At 55.5% G+C, this 26,499-nt stretch overlaps 2 protein-coding genes and 1 long non-coding RNA gene across 9 annotated transcripts in view; 1 reads left to right on the top strand and 2 right to left on the bottom strand.

Annotated features, from left to right (window-relative positions):
* Window positions 1–6,021: 6,021 nt before the first annotated feature.
* Zbtb9 (zinc finger and BTB domain containing 9) lies at window positions 6,022–10,347 on the bottom strand. Of its 2 annotated transcripts, XR_001235081.1 has the most exons (3): window positions 10,146–10,347; window positions 7,319–9,939; window positions 6,022–6,465 (listed from the first exon to the last, which is right to left on the bottom strand). XR_001235081.1 is itself a non-coding variant. In XM_013516987.1 (2 exons), the coding sequence occupies exon 2, from the start codon at window positions 9,914–9,916 to the stop codon at window positions 8,492–8,494; it is 1,425 nt and encodes a 474-aa protein (XP_013372441.1). In that variant the 5' UTR covers window positions 9,917–9,939; window positions 10,146–10,347; the 3' UTR covers window positions 6,022–8,491. The 2 variants fall into 2 exon arrangements, 1 of the variants encoding a protein (XP_013372441.1); XM_013516987.1 differs by having other exon boundaries at window positions 6,022–9,939.
* A 188-nt stretch (window positions 10,348–10,535) lies between these two features.
* Window positions 10,536–11,203, top strand: LOC106149121. Its single transcript, XR_001235082.1, has 2 exons — window positions 10,536–10,732; window positions 10,893–11,203. It is a non-coding gene; the product is annotated as an uncharacterized LOC106149121 (long non-coding RNA).
* The window catches only part of Syngap1 (synaptic Ras GTPase activating protein 1), a gene marked incomplete in the record, with an annotated part of 30,446 nt that continues 15,106 nt past the window's right edge, over window positions 11,160–26,499 (bottom strand). The window contains 14 exon segments of one of the 6 annotated variants that reach the window (XM_013516985.1): window positions 12,971–13,059; window positions 13,706–13,818; window positions 15,811–15,890; window positions 16,643–16,733; window positions 17,771–17,982; window positions 19,222–19,395; window positions 19,761–20,835; window positions 21,116–21,157; window positions 21,777–21,955; window positions 22,102–22,303; window positions 22,445–22,681; window positions 24,018–24,162; window positions 24,366–24,510; window positions 24,607–25,230. In XM_013516985.1, coding sequence (XP_013372439.1) covers window positions 15,876–15,890; window positions 16,643–16,733; window positions 17,771–17,982; window positions 19,222–19,395; window positions 19,761–20,835; window positions 21,116–21,157; window positions 21,777–21,955; window positions 22,102–22,303; window positions 22,445–22,681; window positions 24,018–24,162; window positions 24,366–24,510; window positions 24,607–25,230 — 3,141 coding nt within the window. 6 annotated transcript variants of the gene reach the window in all.

Here is a 26,499-nt window from a genome sequence, read left to right as displayed (position 1 = left end):
GTTGGGGGCCGGGGGATATGGTTATTTTACTATGCTGGGAACCAGGCTCTGAGACGAGGGCTCTGTGGTCTCAAGGATGGTATGACCTTGCTTTACACGGAAGGCTGCCATGCTTCCTGCTGCACAGAGAAGCCTCATAACCACAGCACTCTTGAGGCAGGAAAACACCCGCTGGTGACAGTGTAAAGGACACAGGCATCTGGGGCATAATTTGTTTGCCATTAACTTCTCTGTCTACCACAGTCAAAGTCCGCCACGCCCTCTCCTGTGCTCCTCACTTGCTAATAAAAGTGGGCCGACAGCTTAGATGGGCGTGCTTGTCTACCAGAGATGGGTTGCTCCTGGTGCCCTTGTACCTGGAATACTGTCTTCTGCCTTTATTTTCCATTGTCCCCCAACAGGTATCTGGGGGTCTGATCAGCAGGAGATGCTTTCTCACTTGCTCTGGCACCTTGGAGGAACTCAAGGTGGTAAAATTGAACTATTTTTTGAGGTGACGGTTGCAATAATTGATATGAGATCAGATTTAAAGACACTGTGTATAAATAATGATAAACTAGTCAGGATGACCAGTGTGGCTTTTTGCCACGAAGGACATTAGATTCACTACACAGGCATCACTGTTCATGAAAGCAATTGGCTAGGACATCTCTTTTCTCACAGGAAGATAATATTCTGAAAAGGGACGACAGGGCACAACAGTTTCAATCCATGTGTGGAAGAAGTTTCATTTTTATATACTAACAAACGGTAAGATTGCTGGTAGTCTGGGCTGGTCCTGAATTAAACAAGAGGTTTCAGATTAAGACGTGAATGCCAGCCAGGCTGCTGGTACACACCTGTAATCTGAGCACTTGGGAGGCTGAGGTAGGAAGATTGTCGTAAGTTTGATCCCACGTAGTGGGCCAGACTGAATTCATAATTGAGGCCAGGTTGAATTATGAAAGTTTTGAGAATGCTGAGTGCCTCATTTCAGAGCTCACCACATAGGTGAGGAGTTGGGACACTAGGAGTAGCTATGGAGGACAACCTGAAATGCAGATTTGCTTTTGCCAGCTCTCAGCCTAGGTTAATGAATTTAACCTGCACATCATAAAAATGCCAAAACACTGCAACTGGTTACATGGGGGAGGGGGCTGTGTTGGCTTTACTTGTGTTGTTTACCCACCTTGCCCTGTAATGTGTGTAACTATGAAGATGGAATAAAGTGTAACATTAAATCAATAAAAGAAAGCCTATGTCTTTGGGTTGATGTCAGGATTTAACAGTATCTATCTTTGTGAAGACATTTGCAAAGATGAAAGGTGTGGAATGTGAAGGCGATCTGGCTGCCACACTTGCCACCCGAGTGACTGCCAGCAGGTCCAGCTGGGCTGGCTCTCTAGGCGGCATCCCTCCCCCTCTGCTCCCCGTGAGCCCCGCCTGAAGCTGCATGCTTGGTTGTGGCAAAGAACCTTTCCAACAGATGATCATTCTTCTGTCAAGTAGCTGCACTCCCCTTCAAGACCCCCAACCAAGCTCTCAAACATTAAAAGTGTGAAATCCCACCACAGATCAGCAGTTGTAGGTATTTCCCATGAGGACAGAAAATATGGCCTTTGAATCCCCATTAAGCAGCAGACCTGAACTGCAAACAACTGCATGCAGTTACTGTATTTTGAATTTTTTCAATGAATTTTTGGTGCTTTTTTTTTAAGACATGGTTTGCTGCGTAGCCCAGGCTGGCTTCAAACTTGTGGTGCTCCTCCTGCCTCAGGCTCTCAAGTGTTGGGATTACAGGTGTGCACCCACCATGACTGTTATGTCAAAACTTTTATGAAAATTTTCTTTTTAAAATATGTATACAATACTGTTGATTCTGCTTCTTGGCCTGCAAACCCTAAAATATGTACCATCTGATCCCTTCTAGAATAAGTCTGCCAAGCCCTACTCCAGATGAACACTTGACAAATACATGCACTGCCCCTTGGATAGCTTATGGCGATTAAAAAACAAACAACTTTTGATCTACTCCCACCAACTTCTTATATTCCTGTCTTCTCAAATGACCTCTCACTCAACTGCTCAATCCAGAACTCTAGCGCCTTTCCTTTATATCTTGAACTCTAGCACTCTTCCTTCATAGCCTGTCTCATAATCTATTAATCCATTAAAACATTCTGTCAGTCTTGCACATGAACGCAACAGCTTTCATTTATCTACTTCTCTGAGTATCTGCTGCCTCTTCCCACCTCTTGTCCGCACTACTGAAACAGTCTAATTGGTCCTCCTGCTTCCAATATTCACTCTGTACAGGAATCTTTTTAAGATGCAAAGAACCTTTCCAACAGATGATCATTCTTCTGTCAAGTAGCTGCCATGCTTCCCGCTGCACAGAGAAGCCTCGTAACCACAGCGCTCTTGAGGCAAGAAAACACCTGCTGGTGACAGTGTAAAGGACTCAGGCATCTGGGGCACAGAGAATTTGTTTGCCATTAACTCCTCCCTGTCTACCACAGTCAAAGTCCACCACGCCCTCTCCTGCGCCCTCTCCTGAGGGCACTGTTCCCCTTCTCCTTCTTCTCCTTCCTCCTCCTTTCTTTTCTCTCTGTAGCTCCAGGTCCCGCAGTCTCCTTGCTGAAAAAACCAATCTCCTCTTTCTTGGTCTTTGCACCTACTGAACACTGTACCAGAACTATCTTCCTCTGTCCTTTGCTAGTAGATCAGGGCATATGGTATGTTTTCTCTTTCTCTTATTCTCCTCCTTACCTGGTTTACTTCCTCGTCACACTGGAAGGTAAGCGTAAGAGGACAGGCACTGCCCACATGCAATGGGAAACCACAGGGGAACTGGAAAATACTTACTGATAGAAGAAATTGCTAGATGTGGGGAAGTAACAGCTGCCATGGCATGTAACAGAGGTTCTATCCAAGCCTAATGGTCAGGGAGATTCCTAGATGACCCAAATTTACTTATTCACTTAGAGACAGTGTCAGGCCCCCTCCATCCTAGCCATCCTTCTGCCTCAGCCTCTCAGTGCTGGAATTACAGAGGCATCCCACTGCACCCCGTGAAGTGATATGACAACTGATATTTAAAAAGAAGAGGAACTGTCCCCTTGAGAGATGAGCATGAGAAAGAGGAAAAGTAGAGGCCTAGGTGAGATGGTAATGAGCAGTTAGACTGTAGAAACTGGAACCAGATCACTGGGCTTCATGAACAAGAGGAAGCCAATGAAAGGTTTAAGCTGGGCAGCAGTGAAAGTATCTCTTACTTTAGAAAGCCCATTCTAGCCACAGTATGTAAAGTATGAAGAGCAGCAAGACAGGAGACCAAAAACAAATAAAAAACCACCCCCCCAAAAAAAACCACCAAAAAAAGCAGTTAGGGGTCAGGGATATAGCTCAGCAGCACAGCACCTGCCTGGCAAGTGCAAAGTTCTGAGTTCAATTCCCAGCACACAAAAAAAGCAGCTACAAGGCTGAAGTATTAGGATAAAGGAACTGACATATTTAAGAGGGCTGGATATGTAGCTCAGAGGTACTTGCCTAGCATGTGCAAAGCCTTGGGTTCCATCCCCAGCACTGGAAAAAAAAAGGGTAGAGCACACGTAATTCAGTGGCAGAACACCTGCCTAGCACACACAAGGCCCTGGGATTGATCCCCAGCACTAGGGCAAAGGGTGGGGATAGCACGGTAGGACCAGTGTTACTGTGAGAGACGGGGGATCCAGGGATGCTCTCAGGTCTCAACCTTAGGCATTTGAGTGGATAGTGGAACAATTACAAACCCAGGCACAGTGGAGAAGGAGCAGGCTAGAGGTGAGGCACGGTATTCTAGACATACTGAGGTTGAAATGTCTGAATCTTCTACATAGCTGGTTTATTTAATTTTTTAAAATTTCATTTATTTATTTATTTATCGATTGATTGTCTTTTTGAGACAGTCTCAGGCTGGCTTTGAGCTCACTTTGTAGCCCAGGCTGGTCTCGAACTCGCAATGATCCTCCTGCCTCAGCCTCCGGAGTGCTGGGATTACAGGTGTGCACCACCATGCCCTGCCCTTCACAGCTGGTTTAAACATGTCTCTTAGAGATAAGCCAGGGTCCAAGCCCGTGATGCCTTCTTCTTTTCTATTATTTATTAATGGGCTGCATCTTGGTAGACCTGCACAGAACACTCAGCATTTCACCTCTTCCCCATCAGCCCCTCACTCCAGCCTCCCCTAGTTTCACACTTTTTCCCTGAGGGAAGGTTTCAATGTACACAATAGTTTGTTCCTATTATCCCCTCATTATCTGCTTTTACAGCCCATTCCCTCTTCTTCCCTTCCTCTGGTCTGATAATCATCTCCTACTATCTTGTCATCTTTTTTTAGATTCCATGTATTAAGAACACACAATATTCATCTTTCTGAGTCTGGCTTATTTTGTGCAACATGATGGGTCTCTGGATCCAACCAGTGTTTTGCCAATGACAGAATTTAATTCCTCCTTGTGGCTGAATGACACTCCATTGTATATATGTGCCACATTTCTTGATCTGGTCATCTGCTGATGGGCCTCTAGGCTGATTCCATATCTTGGCTATTCTGAATTGTGCTGCAGTAAACATGGGTACGCAGGCACCGCTATAGTATGCTGACTTTTAATTCCTTCAGGTATATACCATGGAGTGGTACAGCTGGATCAAATGGCAGTTCTATTTTCAGTTTTTTCAAGAGCCTCCATGCTGATTTCCATAGTGGGTGTACTAATTTACATTCCCAGCAGCAGTGTAGAAGGGTTTTTCCCCTACGCCCTCACTAGCATTTATTGTTTTTTGTATTCTTGAGGACAGCCATTCTGACTGGAAAGGGAATCTCAATGTAGCTCTGATTTGCATTCCCCTAATGTCTAAAGATGCTGAACTGCTCTTTTTATCAGTGATGAGTATATAGTGGACCCTTGTGATTAAAGGAAGGAAGGGAAGAAGGAAAAAATCCAAGTGGGCTTGTAGGTTAGGAAAACGAGATACAAAGTTAAAGATCATCACTATTTAAATGATTTAACTTCAGTGATTAACATTACTCAAGAATTACAAAGTTAGAACAAGGTGTAAAGAGCCCTGAAGAACTCCAGCACTATGACAGGTAATAACCACAATGTCTACTCCTTACTGAGTATTACACACCTAATTCCATTTGGTTGAAAATATTTGCTTGTTTTTTTTCTGAGGCAGGGTCTTGCCATGTAGTACAGGCTGGCCTTGAACTCATGGTGATCCTCCTGCCTCAGTCTGCTGAGTGCTGGGATTACATTTCTCCTTATGTATGCAGTCCTTCCCTGGGAGAAATGATCCGAGTACAGGTGTAGGAAACCAATGATTACAGGTCTCACACATACAGTATAAGTTAACATTTACTTAGTGATTACCCTGCAAAGCTAAGTACTTTACATGTATTAATTCCTACAATCCTATGAGAATGATTCAACACTAATAAGGAACTACAACAACACAGTGAGTGAGGACAGGATGAGGAAATAATTCAAAGAGCTCTGGAAATAGGGCTAGATTTCAAACAAAATCTTTCATCACAGAACTACTTTTTCTGAATAATACTTGAAAAACTAACAAGGTATTTTATTTGGCTTGATAGAATTGGCAGACTTCACATTTCTTTTTTCTTTTCAGTTTTTTGAGACAGGATCTTGCTATATAATTCAGGCTGGCCTCAAACTCAGTGATCCTCCTGCCTCAGCCTCCTGGGTGCTACATGCAGCACTATCCCTGGCTAGGTTCGACATTTCTTGAATACCCACTAAATGCAAAGTATAGCTGGTTTTAAGAATCCCCAAATAAGTAACAAATGGGAGAATTGTCTAGAGTGGGGCTTCTGCTGCTGTGGGTTGACCAGCACATTCTGTCCCAAGATTTCAACTTCCTTTGAAGATTCCATGCCCATTTTGCTGCCATAGCAACATCCTGGATTCTATTGCTGTATGTATTTTGCTTTCCATTTTTTTTTTCCTTTTCAATTAAAAAAAAAAATATTAGGCCATGTTTGTAGCACTGATTACATTTATTGTGGGGAGTTGGTACATGTACATTTTATAGACATTTTGATGGCTAGAGGACAGACATGAGACTCAAAGTTTTCTCCCAAGAAATTTAGTCTCTAGACCAGTAAGACAAAAACAAGAATCAGGCCTGGGGGTGCAGCTCACTCATAGAGTGTGCTTAGCATGCACAAGGCCCAGGCTCAACCTCCAGCACCAAAGAAAAAAACCCAACTCATCACCTCACAATGTACGCCCAGGAATTTCTGCTCCATGAATTCCAGAGCTAATCCTGATCTTGTTCTTCCAAATGCTGGTCCTCTGGCCCTTCCTTCCATTCCAGGAGCCATCCCCCATTCTTCCATAAATTCCTCTTCAATAAGGTTGGCCAGGGTCTGCTGAAATGCTTACAACCAAAAAATCTTGCACTGACAAAGGATGTAGTCACCTATGGAATATGTGCCAAGAACAGCAGACAGGTGGGCACAAGACATGATGGGTGGACTCCTTTCCTTTCCTACCTTCTTTCCCACCATGTTCACAGTCCTTACCATGGAGATGGGACCACGGCATGTCTCTTTTGAGAAGCCAACAAACCCCAGCTAAAATTCACCTTCTCAGCCACAAAGTCACATTTCTCTGAACACCATCCATATTTAACAATTTTTTTTTTTTTTGGTACCAGGAATCGAACACAGGACCTTGTGCTTGCCAGGCAGGCACTGAGCCACTGAGCTATATGCCCAGAGCCTTACTTAACAACTTTTGAGGAACATACTTTGAGAAGGTGATTACTTCTTGCCCTACCCCTAGTCCTAGATTCAACTCCTATTCACCATCACCCACACCAATGGCCATATTCTTGTACATACAGGAACTGTTTGTGAATCCTCTGCAGTTTTTATAAATGAGGTCTTTACTCCGCTTCCTTTGTGCCACTGCCCCCATCATGGACTTCTTATACTACACCGTAATTACTTATCTAGCTTTAGTAGTGGCCACCAACTTTTTTTTTTTGGTACCGGGAATCAAACTCAGGACCCTGCGTTTGCCAGGCGGGCACTGTGCTGCTGAGCTATATCCCCGGCCCAACCACGGACTTTGAGAGCGAAGTATTAATTGGGATTGGCATAATGCTTTGCACTAAGTGTTGCACAGTCAATCAAACAACAATCAAACATTACTCCTAATAAGGAAGTTGGGGAATATCATAGGTGAAGATCATGTGAATCAACCCCTTCTAAAAAAAGACAGGAAACCAAGCCATAGTAATAGTTTTCAGACTCTGAAAGGTAACTTACCTGAGGTTATTCAGTGGCAGATCAGGGCCCAAATCCAAGTCAGTGTTCTGGGGCTATTTGCAGAACCATTCCATTCTTCTTTCAACAAAACCTTGCTGCAAAGGGAACACTCGTTCTGCAGCTCTGTTCTCACATCTCTTCCACACAAATCACTCATCTAATCCACTGTCAATTCAGATTTCAGGACAAAGTTTATTTGAAGAAATTAAGTAACTATTAAATCTCCCTCCACTCCCATTCCAATTATCTACCCCTCCACCGCTCAACAGAGGGGCTATCAAATGTGGGATGGAAAAGGAGGCAGCGTGGTCCCACTGTACATTTACTCTCCAGCCTTCAGCATGTGCAGCCTCAGCCCTGAGTCCCTCTGACCATGGCGACTTGTTTAGAGCACTGGTGCTACCCTGAGCGCATTTTAGTCAGTTGCCATCTCCTGAGTTCACTGGTCACACTGATCACTGTGATCAACATACAAGTTTTCAGCGGTGGTGAAAGGCAGACAAGAGGCACAGGCTGGTGAGGGAATACCCCTATTAAAGAGGATTATATGAACGACACATGGAATGCTCAATTTGTTAAAGTGCTCAACTACATTTAAAAAGGTGGTGGGCAAGTGTCTACTGGTGAGAAAGCAAAGTTCAATCCGAAGGGCTTCTGAAAAGATGTAACAAATTGAAGTATGTAAAAATTCTGTTCGAGCAGTATCATTAGTAACAGGGAGAAGAAAACCTAATCTGAATTATTTGAACTCTAAATCAATTATCTCCAGTTGGAGACCAGCTCCTTTAACTCTTCACGGGTACTAATTAAAACATTTATCATTATGTTGTTTTGCTCCAACTCTGCTCTTACTAAATAACTTTTTAGTCTGAACTCTGGTTTCCTCCATGGATATCAACACAATTAAAAAAAGTTCCATTCTGGGTAAGTGACTGATTTAAGGATATCCTATACTCTACTTTTGTACAGGGTGGTTAGCAGAAAACTGGGCGATACGATAAATCTGGAGCTTCCAAATCTACCAAGTAGAAGCTCATACTCAAGAACAAGAAGTCCAAAATACCTCTAATCGCTTGGCATGATTACAAGACACAGGACTGGTGAGGGAAGGGTTATGTATCCACCAGCAGCAGTGGCTATCTTGTTGTGGGAGTTAGTGTACAACCTCAGCAGTCACTTGTAAGTCCAGTGGGCAGTAGCCCAACCCCGGTCCTTGCATAGGTCTCGGTGGCGAAGGAAACAGGCATGGACCCGGAACCGTCGACCACAGTGGGGACAAGCATGCAAGGCCCCAGCATGGGTCTTCATATGCTCAGTCAGATGATGCTTCAGCTTGAAGCGCTTGTTGCAGATGCCACAGCCAAAAGGCCGAAGACTGAAAGTCAGCATGATGTGTCGGTCACGTTTTGGCTTTACCGCAAACCGCTTCCCACACAAGCAACCAAAGCGCTTTCCATCCGCAGGGGGCGTTCCCCCTAGCTTCACAGGCCCATGCACTGCCTGCCCTGCTCCCCCAGGTCCTCCACCCCCAGACAGGATTTCATTCCCATGAAGATCCACTGGCTTCCAGGAGGGACCCCCACTTCCAGATGTTGCTCCTGCTCCTGAGGGCAACAAAAACCTTAGCTCCCCATTCTCTTCAGCGTCCCCTCCAGGGAAAACTTTGGTCTCTTCCTTTGCTCCTCCAGTCTGAGTTCCACCTCCTGCTATTTCCTCCTTAGGCTCATAAGGTTCCTGCTTAATGTAGAAGACTTTGGGGGACAGTGCAGGAGAGGCAGGAGGCTCAAGCGGCACACTCTCGCCCTCTGGAAGCCTGTGGGGAGCTGCGGATATGGGCACTTGGCGGGAGCCACGAATACAGGGAAAACTCCCTGCTACTCTCTGCGGTTGAGGAGCCTGAGAGAGTGTGGCTGCTGACTCCTGGTCCTCTTCTTCCTCCTCCTCCTCCTCCTCCTCCTCTTCCTCTATCTGAATCTGCAACACTTCTCCCAGTTCGCTCCCCTCCCCTCCGGTGGGGCTCTCGGTAGAGGCAGGACTCTCGGTAGCCGTGGAGGACCGCACTGGGGTCTGGAAAGGGGCGGAGCGAATGCACCAGCCTCCTGGAGAGGCTGCGGTGGAGAGCAGCGTGTGGCAGGAGGCTCCTCCTCGGGCTGAAATCCCACCGCCCGAAGTTTCTAGTTTTCTGAGAATCTCTGAGCATTGATCGACTACTTGCCACATCTGAAGGCCACTGGCCACAAGGAGATGGGCCGGAAGAGCGTCCACTGGCAGGCGGAGGTGCCCTGAGTAAATGAGCTGCAGCAGCCCCTCGAAGGCGTCGGCTTCGATGACACTGGGCAGGGTGAGGCGGGGCGCGTCCCCCAGGAGCAGCTTGTCGTGGAAGTACGGAGAGGCGGCGGCCAGCACCGCCTTGTGCGCCCTAAGCTCCCGGCCCTGCACCAGCAGGGAAACGTCACAGAACTTTCCCTCCAGCCGGTGGCGGTTCAGGGACTCCAGCAACACCGAGCTATGCCGGGGGAACGCGATGTGAATTGTCCGCGGGCCCGGGGTGCAGATCGGGGAGAGGGTCTCGGGAGGCAAAGGCGTGGAAGAATCCATGCTCTCGGTCAGACCCCTGAAGACTGCGAAGAGATGGGAGTTTGGGGTAAACTTCACGCAGGACAAAGGCCAGGAAGGAAAAAGATCGGGGGGCGGGGGACACAGAAGCCCCGGACAGGGAGAGCCGGGTCTCCCCAAACCACCCCTCCCCCCAACTTGGGAACTTTTCAGGCAGCGGCAGTTTCGGCAGATGAGTCCCGCCCACCAAGAACAAAAACAGCGCACCAACCGGGGTTTTAACTTCCAGGCCCTGTGGGAAATGAGGAGGCGCTTCAGCCGGGACCTCGACCTCGCCGGCCGCAGACGGCCCCTTGCCCCGCCCCTCCGTTCCGCCTCACGTGCGCCCAGAGGCTGGCTCTCGGGAAAGCTCGGCTGCCCAGACCCCACGAGGCCGGGCCGGCTGCTTTCCCGCCGACACGCCCCCGCCGTTACACACGCAACCCTGGACTCGCAGCACCCCAGCCGCTACCACGCCGTCCCAGGCCGGAAGCCACCGCCTCCTCGCCGGACGCCGTAGCCGGGAGCGTAGGGCGGGACTGAGGCTGCAGCCAATCGCAGGGCGGAGACCTACAAGCCTCGTGCTGATTGGTTGCACCGACAGGCGGGGCGGGGCCGGTAGAAGGCGGTGGTCCGGCAGCCTGCGGGTGGGGCGTGGAGGGGAGCTGGCCGCGGAGGACGTGGACCGTGGCTCCGAGGGTGCAGCGTTTCCCGGTGATTAAGCGTACGCCTGTCCTACCCCGGTGGGCGCTGAGAGGAGTGAAATTATTGGGCACCTGTGTGGGCTGGGCACCTGTGTCCTCCCAGCAGCCTGGCGAGGTAGGTGTGGCCGCCCTCCGTTTCCATGGGGCAAACCGAGGCTGGGAGAGCCGCTCTGCTGGCAGGTGGCGGGGTCGGGAACCCAGACTTGTTAAGGAACCGGGTGCTTTCCTCCGATTCGCACCGCAGCATTTTAACAATTAAATAGTCTTATTTCCAGGCGATCGCTTGGAGAAGGATGTATGCTTGGACTCTGCCTCTGCTCCTTCAGGCTAAGTAAAGCGACTGGGGCGGGCAGGTGTGGCCAGCGCGACTCCTGCTCCAACGCAGAAATCTCTCTGGCTGGGAGAGTGACATTCGAGGGGACTGTGGCATCAGGCAGGGATCTATGGCCTTGACCCCAAGCTGTCAGCTTCCTCTCAAGAAGGAGATCCTGTCGCCCTGCTGTCGGGCCCAGAGACCCAGGCTAAGAAAGTCAGAGCAGCGATAAAAGAACAATCTCCGTTTATTAAACATGATTTTTCTGTTTCACCACACACTCCAGAAAAAAAGGAAATGGGGCTGGGAGGAAGTGGGCAGTGGTTGGGGACAGAGAAGGCTGGGAGAGGGGCGGGGAGGGAGAACGAGAAAAGAAAATAAAACGGGTAGAAGAGCACCTCCCTACCCTTCGGGTGGGGGCGGGGAGGGGGCAGAAGGCGGGGGAGGGGCCGGGAAGCTCTGTACAGAGGGGTCGCCCCCAGCCCACACACACACACCCCGGATATGTACAGTACAAACCCCAGATAATTACAACAGCCAAAGAAGAGAGGAGGAAGGGGGTCCTAGGGCAGGGCCTGAGGTGGGGAAAGCAGAGAGGGCACAGGGATAAAATTTCACATATTTACAACTTTTATATAAGTATAAATTTGGCCCCGGCTGGGTGTATGTGTATAGAGGGACGGGACGGACGGGGAACTGTCCATACAAAAGAAAGAAGGGTGGAGTCTGGAAGTCTCAATATCAAACGCAAGAAGGGATGAGGGCACAAGGCTGGGTAGGGGACGGCAGTCAGGGAAGAGGGGTTGCCAAGGAGGGGCTTCTTCCTTCCCATGGCCGGCCCACCCCAAGCCCCATCCATCCTACCTCCCCTATCCCGCCAGAGAGCTATGTACAGAGAAACACCGAAAAATTGTGGACTGGCGGGAGGGAGGCAGGTGGAGGGAGATTGGGGCGGGGGAGGATGAGAGGGAAGCCCAGCCCTGTCCTACCTCCCCAGGGGGACAGAGTCATGGAAGGGGGCCCCCCAACACCCCCCTCCAACGCAGGTCCCCCCACCCTGGGGGAGAGAGACATGGCTTTTCCTAGAGTAAGTTCCCCCCTCCCCCTGGGAGTAGAGACCGAGAGAGGGGAGGAGCAGGGGAGACTGTGTGTTGGGGTAGGACAGATCCACTAGCCTGTCCTCCCCAACACACACGCCCTCCTAAACCCTAACCCCTCGCCCTAACCTCAATTCCACCCCACCCAACACACTGGGGGAGGGGGGGGCATAAGCCCCCTCACCCCGCTCTGGGACCAGCCGAGAGCAGATCAGGTGTGGGAAGAAGGGGAGAAAACTCCCATTCCCCCCTTGCCGCCCCCTCCCTGCCCCGGTGGCCCCCTCCACCCCATCTGGGTTCTGGGTGGGGAGGGAGTAAATTTAAGAGTGGAAGGAGGAGGAGTTTGTGCGTGCTGAGCCCCCCCAGACGCTCCTGAGAAATCAAGGGGTAATAGGACCCCCTCACCCGGGGTCCCCTCCCCATAACAAGGGGGGCAGGGGAAGCCAAAATGGGGCGGTGGAGGGGAGTTAGATTGTCAGCTCTGGTTACTGCTAAAAAATCACCCTGAAGTTGAAAGTTTGGAGGTGCCACACCCCTAGGGTGGGGGTGAGGGTCTGTCCCCCAGTGCTCAGGGGAACGATGAGGCAGAGGATGGGGATAGCACCCCGGAGTGGAGGGGTCTGTGTAGGGTAGGCGGTGTCCTGGGGCAAGGGTCCCTGGGGGTCAGAGAGGGGGCAGCACCCCAACAGAAAGGAAAAGAGGGCGGCTGAGGGTCCCCCCTTCCCTCCTGGAAATGGTGCGATGGGGCGGGGGGCCAGTGCCCCCCAAGGAGGCGTTCGGGGAGGCAATGCCGCTGTCCCTCGGTGACGTCCAGTCCTGGTGGTTGATGCTGTTCTGGGGTGGGGTGCAGGGAGGAGGAGGAGGAGGTCTGTGATGCTGGGCGGGCTAGTGGTCTGCGGTGTTTCGGAACTCGCCGTTCTCCGTGATCTGCAGCCGGGGTGGGGGGGGCGGGGCTGGGGGGGCCAGGCCGTTCCAAGGTGGGGCCAGCGTCACACGCGGGTTTGTTGGACCCAAGGGGGGAAGCTGCCTCTCCTGCAAGACACCAAAGAGGAGAGCGCGGACTTATTGAGACGCTTCGCGGGGGCCTGACTGCCAGCCCCCAGCAGTGGCCACCCCATAGCCACCCCTCCAGACACCGGGTCCACCCTCCCCGCCCCCCAGCACAATCTCCAGCTCCTGCTGCTTCTCACCTTCAGGATGCTCTGGGATCGGGGAGACTCTCACCCCCAGACTCCTGACCGGGGCCTTCAAGCCTTCAACCCCATGTCACACCAGGAAACCAGCTCAAAGGCAGCAAGCTCCCATGGCACCCCCACCCCCACGGCTTCACCTCCGTGCTCCTGCCCAGCCACCCTCCTCCTCTTGGCAGTCCTCACCCGGCCCGCCCCCGGCCCAGGTAGGAACTGTGCATTGAGGAGCCAGGGGAGGCAGTACAGCAAAACCTCGTTAATCCAAACCCCTGTGGATTTGGAATTTTGTCATAATTTGAACGAGAACCGGGCCCGAGTTTGCCTTTATCTGTGAAGAAAGGGTGTACCAAGCAAACCAGCAGTGGGAATGTGTCTGTAGGAGGGGGCATTTAACCTACAGCAGCAAACAGACTTTTCAATCCTATCCATTCACTAAGGCATGCTGAGGGCCGGCGTGGAACAAGCCTTGTTCACCGAGTTCTACTTACTGTATATATTTTGAAGACATGCATTTCATTAAATAGACACTGTCATTCAGTTTTGTCACTTATTCAGAGTGGCCATCTTCTCAAATATAACATCCCAAATTAGAGAGGTTTAACTGTACTGGGGGGAAAGGAAGGGGATTCAGGGAGTGACGTGGGAAGGGAAAGCTCGTGGGAAGGCTGCCTCTTTCTCTCTTACTTGGCGGAAGTGACTAGGAGCTTGCACGGAGACACAGCCGGCCCAGTCTGCACCCCCGGGAAGCAGAAACGGCTCCATTCCTGTCCTCCCCCACTTTCCTTTCAGTCCCCTCCCCAGGCTCCCAGCTGGAGGGCGCGGGCTGGCGACCCTACTCCCACCCCTGGTCCTATTCTCATCTCCTATGGCTCGTGGACCAACTGCTGGTTCCTTCTGTTCCTCTGCAGGGAGAAAAGAAAATCACCCGAGTCCCCCCCTGCTTCCGGTCACACGCTTAGCTTTTTAAAAATCTGGACTCAAAATTAATTTTTCAGTTAATGGCTGTGCGTGGCAGAGGGACCGATACCTACAAGTGGTTTAGAAGAAAGGTCCAAACTACTTTCTGGGGCACAGGGCATTTAGGCCTGGCAAGGTGGCTATGCTTGGCCAAGCACCACGGGATACAGTAAGGCTCCAAATCAGCTCTGCTCTCCCTCCCAGGACACAGAACTCACCTCTCAGGTCACCCACACCCCTGCCTTAGGCAAAGCGCCCCTCTTAGCTTGCCAGTCAGTGGGACAGGAAGTGACGCACAGTTCGGGCGCAGAGCGCGGCAGGGGAGCAGAGGAAGGAACCTTCAGACTGCCTTCCCTCTGCTGTCTGCCTGTGACGGCGCATGGGCATGCCCCCTACACCCCCATGCACCCAAATTTAGAAAGCAGATAAATAAGGGTGCCGTTATTCATTTTACAAAAGAATTCCCGGCAGGAGCCCTTGAAATGGTGAGGTCCCCTGGTGCCTTTGAGCATCTGTTTACAGATCACTAACTACTCTGACAGAGAGGCTGGGCTAGCAGAGTTAAAATTACAGCGTGAGGGGCCACTGCCCACTGCGGCTCACTCCCACAGAAATAGAGCGTCTCAGAAGTGATGTCTGTGGTTGACAGGTTCCCATTTACTGGCTTTTTTAGGCAGGGTGATGTGTCCAGCAAAGCCACTGGGTGGTGGGAGACGGGGAGTGAGTGGCGTTAGCAACCCACGGATGTGAGCTACAGCAAGACTAGATGCATGCCCATAATGCCAGCACTCGGGAGGCCGAGGCAGGAGGACTGATGCAAGTTGGAGGCCAGCCTGAACTACATACATAGTTAGACGCTTTCTCAAAAAAACAAAGAATAACAACAACGAGAAAAAGAGAATAGAGGTTACTCAACATGCTGTTCCTGCCTGGGAATGGCCTGGCTGCTGAGCCCACGGTGTGATCTGGGAAGGTCTCTCCTCACCTCGGCCTCCCCAGGTATAGGGGCAGGTCCGCATCCTAACATCTACCCTGGTTTGCTTCCTTCTTTTTCCACTCATCCTGGCTACTGTCAGGACGGCTCAGCGCTATGTCTTCCAGGGCCCCTCCGAGTCCCTGAAGTAACCGCCACTCCCAGTTCCCCCTGCAGGGCTAACGAGAGCCCCAGGTGCAGTCTACGCTCAGGTGTAAGAGGAGGGTGAGTGAGAGAGGAGCGGGAGGAAGGAGGGGCAGAGCGCCAGGATCAGGGAAGAAAGAGGGAACCCCAACCTACCTGCGGTGCGCCACACAGCCCCTATGGCCAGGGCCCCCACCCACCCCCTCTGCCCCGTTAACGAACCCACCCCCGACATCCCACTCCCAAGGACGCTCTGGTGAAATGGGGGGTGACAGACATACACTGGAGAGGCAGAGGAAGAGAAGGGCGTGGTCAGGAGGGCAGGGAGAGTGTTCTGGAGGACGGTGTGGCCTGGCCGTGTTCGGGGCCTGTGTAGGGTCCGGCGGGACTGCGGAGGCCTGAGGGGCAGGTGTGCTCACTGGGTGGTGCTGGACAGCTGTGTCAGGAGGTGGGGTCTGTGGGGGGCAGCAGTGAGGGGAGAGGCTCTGGACAGTTGGAAGGGCGGGCTTCACGACCAACCTGCAGTGGTCCGGAGTCACCTCCCCCTGTGTCCTCCGCCCGTGGTCAAAGCGGAACCAGGAGAATTACCTGATGAGGAGCTGCAGGGGGAGAGAGCGGGGTCACGGGGTCAGGAGCCTTGGTGGCGGAGCAGGGAGGCCTGGTGGTCAGAGCAGAGGAGGCAGGAGGGCCGCGGGGAGGAGAGCAGGGTGAGGGTGCAGAGGGAGAGCCTGGAAGGCGGTGGGGGGCAGAGGGCGCAGCAGAGGTGTGCGGCGGGCCAGGGCGGGAGGGAGCTCCGGAGGAAGGCTGCATCGAGGGGAGAAGGCTCCAGGGAGGCTTTGTGAGAGACGGGGGAGAAGCTGGGAGGCAGCTGCCAAGGAGTCGGAGCAGAAACCAGGAGAACAGAGGTAACAGGGACCCCAAGTCTCCAGGGCACCCGTGCTCCACTCCAGCACAGAGCGACTTCTAGTGCTCCTGGCCCAAGAAGAGCTCAGAGGAAGCCGAACTCCCTGCCTTGGGCAAACAAGGGGCCGGGCTTCTTGGAACCAGGCAGAAGCAGGCGGCTCTCGGGGCAGAAAGGCCCAGGCTCTGGTAGAAGACCCTGAGACACGGACGGGGGGCGGGGGGGGGAGGAAGGCACGGGGCGGGTGGACACTGCCGGGGTGACCAAGGCACAGACGATGGGATGGAGATGGGTCGATGGGGGGCCGCGAGGAGCAGCCAGTGGACAGACGGAGGACAACAGGAGACGGATGGCAATGGGGCTGGGCTGGCCGGTGCGGTGAGTGCACAAAGGACAGTGGGATGGATGGGGATGGGACACGGAGAAGATAAATGACATTGTAATTTCCACCTGAGCGTCGAGCAGCCTCTTCTTGGGTTCAGGCAGGGGCTCAGCCATGGTGGGGTGGTCCCGGCGCAGCTCCTCCTCCACCAGCATCAGCCTGAAGGGACGGGCTTCAGTGGGGTTAGTGGCGGGCACAGGCTCAGAGGCTGCCCACACAACTCCTGGCCCAGGAAGCCCCTGCCACTCCCCGGGAAAGGCTCGGGCCGCCTCTCCCGCCCTTGGCATCCCTCCACTGGCGTCACCCAGAAGACTCCTTGTCACCCGGGATCCTCACATCTCCCCGCTGAGGGAGCTTCCTGTGTGCCTCCAAGACCGCAGTCACCAGACGGCCACAGCCCTCCCACAGGGACAGCGCTGCCCCTGCCCAAGACTCTGGCTGGAGACCGGGCTTCTCTGACTCCCACGGTGAACCAGGCCAGCTCGGGTCCCTCAGCCCAGAGAGGCCTCACCCATCCTCGTCATTCCCAGCATCTCCCTGCCTTTGATGGACTCTCAAGGTCATTTCCCGTAAAGCCTCTCAATTGGAACAGTGGTTTCAGAAAAGGTTTCAGGTCAAGAACTGCTTTTCTCCTAATTAAGTCTTACTCAAAAATCTGTAACGGATCAAGATGGAGCTGGCTCTGGCTGAGTAGACCGTGGGGCCCCTGCCCCCGGCTCTCAAACTGACCCCTTGCCGGGACCTGTCCTTGGGAGCCAAATGCTTGGCAGAGCAGCTGAAGCCACTCGGGGACTCAAAGACCCTTTCTGAAGCTGGAGAGGAAGGCTCTGCCCAGGAACGGGGTGCTCAGGGGCCTCTCTGGCTACAGCTGCCTGCTTAGCTTTCGGGGCGAACCTCACAGGCTGACTTGTGAATACCCAGTGGGAGCCCCCGGTCTAGGCTTTGTCTAGGTACACTGGCATTTTCCCAGGGTTGCAGAAGTATGATCGTGACAGACCTCAGGGCTTGGTAAAAGGCGTTTGGTGCCCTCAGCAGGTTTTGCCCTCTCTGGTGACGGAAGGATGAGTGATGTCCCAGGGCAGTGGTTCCCCCAGTGTCTCCCCAGTTGGGGGGGGCGGGGGCGGGAGGAGCAGCTGGCCTGCTTGCTCCCTTGTGCCTCAGGCGCTCGAGGCTACCCTCCCCGGGCCGCCCCTCACCTGCCAATGATGCTCTTGATCTGTGAGTCCTTCTCCACCTGCTGCTGCCTCAGCCTCTTCTCACTCTGCTCCAGGCGGGCCTGATACTGCATCAGGATCTTGCTGGTCTGCTCCTCCTGGGACAGCAGCCTCCGCTCGTACTCTTCCAGCTTCCGGTTGGACATGTGCAGCCGCTCTTTCAGTGAGTGGATCTCCTCCTCGTACTCCTTCACCTGCCCGCCGGGCACACAACCCCGCACTGTGAGGGGCGCCTGCCCCGACCCCACCCGCCAGCCCAGTCCCTGTCTGCCCAGCACAGCCACTGCCTGGGCCAGGGGCACACAGCCCTCTCCCCGCCTGGTGGACACACTTGCCCGCCATGATGCTGAGGTGTCCTCAAGATGGAGCAGGGTCTCAGAGGCCACACTGAGGCGTGTCTGCGGCCCCACACATGCGTGAGAGCAGAGGAGGACCCACCCCCAAGCCGGACTCGGACACCCTGAGAAAGTGTGCCCACAGACCAACCACAAAGTGACTTCAGCCAGAGGCCAGGACGGGCATGTGGAGGAGGCACAGGAAGACAGAACACTGGGTGGGGCCTGGGGGGGGCCGTCCTACGTGGGACTCCCTCCTGGCCGTGTCCGGGGGACTGGTGCCCGAGGGAGTCCCCGCCTGAGAAATAGGAATGCCTCTCTCTCAGCCAACCCTGGCACTCTGGGGCCTGAGTGTGCAGAAGAGTCGCTTTATCTGCCCCGCTGGCTGTGGACTCCAGAGTGTGCTGCTTTCCTTTGACGGCAGCCACCCCCCAACGTGCAGCTATTTTAGTGTTTTGGAGTCGAGTCCCAGGGATCAAACTCAGGGCCTTACACATGCTAAGCACATACTCAACCACTGAACTCCGCCCCTACATACATGTAACTATGGAAGTGTTCAATCACGCTAAAACGTTTAGTTCCAAAAGTGCCACGAGCCACCTAACGGCTGCCACGATGAACACTGCGGGTCACAGCAGCGAAGGGGCCTTGACCATCCTCTAAAGAGGACACATACAGAGCCGGCCTCACTCCGGACACCAAGGGCAGATGTGTCACCCAGATGTGCAGCTCAAACACAGCCCCCTCAGCCCTCGCCCAGCTGAGAGGCTCCCACCGCTGGGGAAGCAGCTTTGGCTCTCCTGAGCAGTCCCTGGCGCAGGACTCTGGTGCCCCGGGGAACATGGCCTAAAATAAAATACACTTCCTCCCAGGTGGCCCACAGCGTTCGTAACCCGTGAAACACCGAATGGGCTTTGAGACAGGCTGAACGGGTCTGGTCTCCTACAACAGGCTGAAGGAGGCCTGCTCCAGACAGCACCAGGTCCGGTCTTTTCTTTCCCCCACAAGCCCGCCCGAGCCTGGCTGTTTCCCCTGCACTGACTGAGCCTCCCCTGCGGGTGAAGAAGAGCTGGGTCTGGGTGGCGGGGGCCACCGTACCCTGTCTAGTCGGCTCTCATCCATGGATTTCGAGTACTCCTTGAGCTTGTACTCTTCCCGCTCGATGTGGGCGCTCTCGATGTCGGCGGACAGGTGAGGCATGTTGGAGACCCAGGCCACCGTCCGCTCCGAGGCCGGCATGGTGGGGTTCAGCGTGGACGGCGTCTGAGAATGCTGAGTCGGGCAGGGCAGGCGCCCGAGAGCAGAGGGAAGGAAAGGGGGGTGCGATTGGAGGGCGAACACAGCCATCAGAGACGGAGGTCTCCGACCGTTCCCCTGCTCGGGCCCCTGTCCCCTCTGGACATGAGGGAAGGGACTGCATGCCTCGCCTGAGTGAGGGCGCTATGAGAGCAGGCATTTTTGTCTGTTCACCACCGCATCCCCAGGGCCTAAAGCGCACACAGTGCAACGCCGCCATGCCACACCCTCTACATACGCCTGCCAGCAGAGAGGAGAGCAGAGCATGCGTGGATTCAGCAGTGCCCCCCACCCACCCGGCCCTTCCCTACCACACCCCCCCTCTGCCTACCCTCGCCTACCTGCTTGGTGATGGAGGGCTTAAGCCCCCCACCCCCTCCGCCACCGCTGCCCCCGCTGCCCCCGATGCTGCCCTCCTTGCTGAGGCTCTGTTGCCGCGGACGGGCGGGGCCGTAACTGGGCTCCGGGGACTGCAGCAGGTTTCCGCTGGACGGCCTGGGTTTCTGGGCCGCGCTGACTGTCAACTGCTGGGACTTTCCTCTCTGTAGCGGAGGCGGCTGGCCCCCGCCACCACTGCCCCCGCCACCCCCGCCACTCCCCGCCCCGGGCCCCGAGGGGGCTGGCCTCTGGGGACCGATGGTGATCTGGGGAGGGGACAGCATGTGCTGCAGGTTGTCCTGGAGTGAGAGCTGCCGACGGGTGAAGTCAGTGCCCGAGGGTCCAAACTCATCACTATAGCTGTGGCTGTGCAGGATGGAGGCGGCAGGGGGCTTGGGGACCCCAGAGGAGAGGTCCTCGCTCTTGCTGTAGCCGTGGAATGGGGCGAAGGTGTCCCCTGGGGGCTCCCCACCTCGGTGGTGGTGATGGTGGTGGTGATGGTGGTGGGAGGAGGGTGGGCCGTGGCCGCCGCCCCCTGCGTGGCCTGCCGGGGGCCCTGGGCCGTCAGCCGCCATGTGGAAGAGAGGGTTCTGGAAGGAGAGGGGGATGCGCAGCTGCTGAGCAGGGACGCCATCCGTGGTGACACCCATCTGGCTGAGGCGCATGCCGGCCGCCGTGATGGATGAGCCGCTCCCCTGGGAGAGGCGTCCAGGAGGCGCGGGCCGCAGCCCCAAGGCTGCAGTCAGAGAGGCCTGGCTTGAGTGCAGCAGGTCCCCAACAGCCGCCAGGTTGGAAACACTGCTGCTGTTGAGGCGCCCGCCAGGCCCGTCGCCCTGCAGGTCCAGCATGGACACGCTCTTGTTCACACTCAGCATCTTCTGCTCTGGCTCCGTGATGTCCGAGCTGCTCGTGCAGTAGGCCGGCGAGGAGCGGGCCAGGGGCGGCCGGCTCACATAGAACAGGTCTTTCCCCCCGCCAGGTGGCGGCGGGGGCGGCTTTTCCTTGGTTGGGGACGGGATGCGAGCCATGTCCATGGAGCTGTAGGAAGGGAAGGTCAGGCCATGGGTGAGCGGTGGACCCGCGGGCAAGGGCTGAGAGCCGGCGTTGGCAGCGCTGGAGACGCAGGCAGGGAGGGCCCAGGGAGGCAGCAGAAGGGAGGGCGTGGCCTCTCCGGGAAGCGGGTGATGGGGGCAGCAGGAGGGATGAGGAGATGAGGTGCACTGCAGTGGCGAGGAGAAGAGGGCAAAGGCCAACGGAGCAGGAGTGGCAGCCGACAGGAGAGGAGGAGAGGAGGGCTGGGGAGGGGAGAGCCCCTCACCTGTTGAGGCCTCGAGCCATGAAGGACTGAAGGTCGATGGAGCTGGAGAGAGATGCAAAGAGGGGCGAGCAGACAGAGAGGAGGAGAGGTGTGGATGGATGGACGAGCCGTGGGAATGGGGGTGGGGTGGCGTCATGGAGGGGAGGTGAGCAGAGGTGTGGCACAGGGTCATTAGATAAAGGGTGAGAGCCGGGGCCGGGACGGATGCTGGGGCCTGCTCAGCTCCTGCTGTTCTTAGTGCGGCTCGTGGAGAGCCCTCCGTGCTGGTGGAGCGGGGGAGCCGCTTATTTAACAAACTGCACAGAGATACGAGCTTATTTGGCAGCCGACGCCTGAACCAACATGTGGAGGCTCAGCCCAGCCCGGGGAACGGCACGGGCAGGGCAGGGGAGAGCAGAGCTGCAGGATCCCTCGGCTTACATCTAAGCTGGGAGCTGGAGCGGCTACCGACCCTCCTGGGGCTCCACGTCTCTGCTCCCCTAGGCTTTGAAGGGCTCTCAGCCTCTCACTGTCTACCTGTTTCTTTACTGTTTCCCCTGAGAACTCACTGCCTCTTCCCTTCCTTGCAAGCCCTGGGGAGAGGCGTGTGGGGCCCAGTGAGAAGTCTCCAGCACGGCCAAGCCAGAGCTCCGGGGCACAGGCTGGGGTCGCGGGTGCTCACCTGTTGAGGTCCCGCATCATGTAGCCCTGCATCTCAGCCGATGGCCCCCGCAGCACCACAGGCTGAGGCCGGGGCCGCTCGCTCTGGCGGCTCGGCTGCCTTTGGATGTTGGGATTCCTCAGGGCCGTGCTGATGTCGTTGAGGAGCCGGGGCAGTGGGCCCAGCTTCAGGAGGGCCTCCTGGAAGGGCAAGGCTGTCACCTGGGGCCCAGTGCCCAGCCTAAGAGGGCCTTGGAAGGCAGAAACATCTGTACAGGGGTCAGTTTCTCAGGCCCCCGGCACCTTCGGGGAGCCCGGGGAGGGCCCAGGGCAGGGCGTTTACTGACCTTGCTAAGCTGGGGCAGCACCTCCCAGAGCAGGGCGTGCAGGGTGGAGAGCTCTCGGCCCAGGTCAATGTAGCCCTCGAAGCTACTGCTATTGGTCAGTGTGTCCAGGTTGGAGATCTCGTACAGGAACTGCTGCATAGAACCCCACTCCAGCTCCAGAAACTCATTCATGAAACCCAGAAAGTCCTCCTTTGAGGTAAACCTGGCCGGGGTCCGGAAGGCAGAGGTCACACACGCACAGAAAGCCTCATGCCCACCCACCGCAGGGGCTCTGGGGACTCGGGAGACCCCCGCCCCCGATTCTGTCGCCCTTGGCCCCGCCCCTGCTGGAAGCATCCCTCACTTGGAAAAGTTGGCCAGGTTCTGGATGACCTTGGCGATGAGGGTGAGGGTTCGTGAGGTCTGCTCGTCCGGGTACTCCTGCATGAGCCCAAACAGACTGGGCGACATAATGGCCGGGCAGAGGAAGCGCAGGAAGAGCGAGGCGCTGATCAGCCTGTCGGCGATGTCCTCCCGGCCCCGCTCTGCGCAGCGCAGCCGCCAAGACGCAAACACCTCCTTCAGCTCCCTCGGGAACACGCTGGGGGGAAGGGGTGGGGAGACAGAGAGAGAGAGAGAGAAAGAGAGAGACCGGGACTGAGCCCCAGAGACCCTCAGCTCCCAGGGAACATGCTGAGGGGGGTGGTAGGAGGTGAGGGCGTGGAAACAGAGGTGAGAGAGACGGGGAGGCAGGGAGCGCAGGAGGAGGGCAGGAGGCTGCTGGAAAAACGCCCGGGAGAGGGCACAGACCGATCGGGGAGAGAGAAACGGAGTGGGGAGAAGGCGAGGGCAGAGAGACACGTGGCAGAGAGACGGAGGGGTGTGTGAGAGAGACAAGGAGAGGAGGAGAAGAAAAACAGACACCAGGGAGAGACAGAGATGGGAGAGAGATGGAGGGTCACTTGAGGTACAGGGAGCTCGGACCCCCCAACTCATAGGATTCCAGGGAGATGGGGATGGACTTGCCCCAGGCATGATCCCCGGTCCCTGGAATGGCTGCGAGCTCACTCTCCCCTCCCCCCAGCTCCACTTCCGTGTCCCACTAACACCTTAAACTCGACTAGTGTAACACGGAGCCGGCTCACCATCGCCCCCACACCTACAACTGGCTCCTCCCCGACTCCCCGGGATCTGCCATTGAGGCCACCAGTCTCCCAACCCCCAGCCTCACGACCTCCACACCCCTCTCCTTTCCAAGCAAGCACGTGTCCTTCCAGAGGGCCCTCTCCGTATTTCCTGTCACCGTCCTGAGCCATTAGTCACAGCCCCCTACTCCACGCCCCCACACCTCACTCTTACTTAGCAGTTCATCTCAGGCGTCACACTTTCTGGCGCCAATACCTTTCATGGCATCCTGTGACCTGTAACGAACTTGACCTGAGGCCTTCCAGACCCTCTGTCTCCTCGCCTGTCCACACCTGTCCCCCACCACCTCCATCAGGAGCCTGTGCAACCTTCAAAGCTCCTGCGCGTTCTCTCACCCCCGCAGTGCCTGTCCCACGACCTCGGGAGCGTCTCCCTGGCCCACCTGGTGCGCCTGCACCCGCCCGTCTTCCAAACGCGGCCCAGGGTGCCTCTTCCTGGTCCGTCTCAGTCCCAGCTGCCTACTCGGGCCGACACCGCCCGGGGCTACCCTTGCTCAGCACCTTCCACGCACCACAGTGACTCTGGCTCGCTGTGCATCCCCTTTGTCCCCACTCATGCCGGCAGAGGCCCTCTGAAGGCAGGGGCCGGGCCTCTGTCTGCTCTACAACCCCCAGAACAATGCTTTGCCTGTAGCTGGTGCTTCGGTCCTCTTTGAGGATGGACAGATGGATGAACAGATGAACACACAACTGCCCCGGCCCGGCCCCCCGGCCCAGCGTCCCCAGTCTCACCAATGGGAGTTGACCACCTTGCACAGGGCCAACTCACAGCACATGCGCAGGTTGGCCTGGTGCTCGGCCAGACTGGACGCCGTGCACTTGATGGGGTCGACCTCGCAGTTCTCCTCGGATTCGTACAGAGCACGGATGAACTCCCCTGGGGGTGGGGCACAACAGGGAGGGAGTGGTCACACTCGCCAAGGGCAGGGCCAGGGGGCTGCCTGGGTTGAAGGAATCGCAGAATCAGGTGGCTGGAGTTCTGGGGTTGTGAGGAAGGGTGGGCTTGGGGTTGGGGATGGCCGCGTTCGGGGCTGGGGGGCACGGGGCAGGTTTCGTAAGAGGACCTGGGACGGGCCATACCGATAGCATCCTTGAGGTATTTCTGACCAATCAGCCTCATGTACTCTTCTATGGCTTTAGTGGCAAGCGTGTTCTCGCGGAATATGAGGTGCTCCCGCTCCATGAACCGGTCTACCTCTGACATGGCCATGTCGGAAAGGAAGTCCTGGGGGCCCGGAGAACCCACGGGTCAGCCTCCGCGTGACCCAGTCTCGGGCATCCGTCCTGTCCTCGCCACCCCAGACTAGGGCGCGGCACCCACCTTGGCCTTGCCCGTGCTCTGCAGGATGTGCACCAGCGCGCTAGCCACCTCCTCCTTGCCCTTGACGTTCAGAGCAGGCTCCAGCACCGCGCACAGCATCCGGTAGTGGTTGGTGACGTACTCCGCGAACTCTTTGTACAGCTCCATGGGCAGGATGCTCATGGTCTGGTACCGTGCCTTCAGCCGCACTGCCGGGCAGCCTCCTTTGCCCTTGCCCCCGGAGCCGCCCCCGGAGCCCCCACCCCCGCCCGAGCCCATGCCCCCGGAGCCCCCGCTGCCCGTGGGCAGGGTTACAGGGTACCACTGCTCTGTGAAGTGGCGCCCGGCCAGGGTGGCCACCGGCACAGTCACCAGGCCGACATAGCCCGCCTTGTCCTTCTTGCGCTTTTTGTCTGAGTCACGGTACAGGTGCAGCCGCAGGGCTCGGACAGCCGGCAGGTTGTTAAACTCGAAATGCTCCCCCCAGAAGACGGTGTCCCCCGAGGCCGCGCGGGGCTTGGAGGTGGTGCGTGCGTAGAGCATGTCATCCAGGCAGAGCTCGCAGTAGTACCGCTTCTTGGGGGGCAGCTCCCGGGCCTCTATGATCCACAGCTTCAGCACATTGTCTACCCGGCGGCTGTTGTCCTGGCGTGGGGCGAGGGGGGGCAGGGTGGATTAAAGGGAAGGGGCCGAGGGACAGAGACACCAAAGGAGAAGAGACGGTGAGAAAGCGGGGTCAGCACAGCAATCATGAGGTTGGGAAGGTGTCTGGGGTTGAATGGTGTCCTCCCCTGAATTCACGTCTATTCGGCACCGGTAATGTGTGACCTTATTTGGAAACAGGGTCCTTGTAGATGTAATCATGTGAAAGATGAGAGCATTCTGGGTGAGGGTGGATGTGTAATCCAATGACTGGTATCCATCATAGGGAGAGAGGTTTAAAGAGAGACGCAGAAGGAGTAGGGGGTGCTGGCATGCGCCTGTGATCCCAGCACTCTGGGAGGCTGAGGCAGGAGGAGTGCAAGTTCCAGCTCAACCTGGGCAACTTAGCAAGACCTTGTCTCAAAGTTTAAAAAAATAATAATAAAAGGCTGGGGATGTAGCTCAACATGAAGGTGCTGGGTTCAAGAGCTAGGAAGAGACTAGGAAAGGCTATCTTTAGTACTTCAGAGGGAGCGTGACCTACAGACACTTTGATTTTGGATTTCCAGGCTCCCAAACTATGAGACAGTAAATTTCTGTTGCTTCATGTAAACCCGTTTGTGGTGATGTTTTATAGCAGCCCTAGGAAATGGATACAGGACAGTGGCTCCTAACTGGACAGCAGAATAAGTCGTGAGGAAAACAGCACAACAAAACCAAATATATTAAAGCAGAATTTAGCGAGGCGAATGGTAAAGTCACGGAGAGACAGAAACTGCAAATAATAACAAAACTGCACACAAATGCAGGGTGGGTGGGGGTTGAGAGCTCGTGTGAGGGGCCTGCAGGGCCGAGGCTCCTGGGCGGGTCAGAGACCCTGCACGTGTTGCTAAGGAGCCTGGAGTTTGGACTCTGTGAGCCAGGTCAGGTCCAGCATCTTAGGTAGAGTTCTTTTCTTGTTTTTGTTTTGGGGTCTTGGAGCTCATGACCTTCCTGCTGCAGCCTCCTGAGTGCTGGGATGATGGGCATGCACCACCATGCCTGGCTTGGGATAGAGCTCTTTAAGGACACTGAGAAGCCAGGCACGGTGGTGCAGGCCTGTAATCCCAGCATCTGGGGAGGCTGAGGCAGGAAGATCATAAATTCAAGCCCAGCCTGGCAACTGGGCAACCTCACAACTTGGAGAGACTCTGTCTCGTAATTTAAAAAGGGCTGGGCAAAGGCTCAGTGCAAAAGCCCTGGGTTCAATCCCCTGCACAGCAAGGAAGAGAA

This window comes from Chinchilla lanigera, unplaced genomic scaffold, assembly GCF_000276665.1.
Source record: "Chinchilla lanigera isolate Chin_1 unplaced genomic scaffold, ChiLan1.0 scaffold00036, whole genome shotgun sequence".
Lineage (NCBI taxonomy): Eukaryota > Metazoa > Chordata > Mammalia > Rodentia > Chinchillidae > Chinchilla > Chinchilla lanigera.
This window is presented reverse-complemented; position numbering and strand designations above follow the sequence as displayed.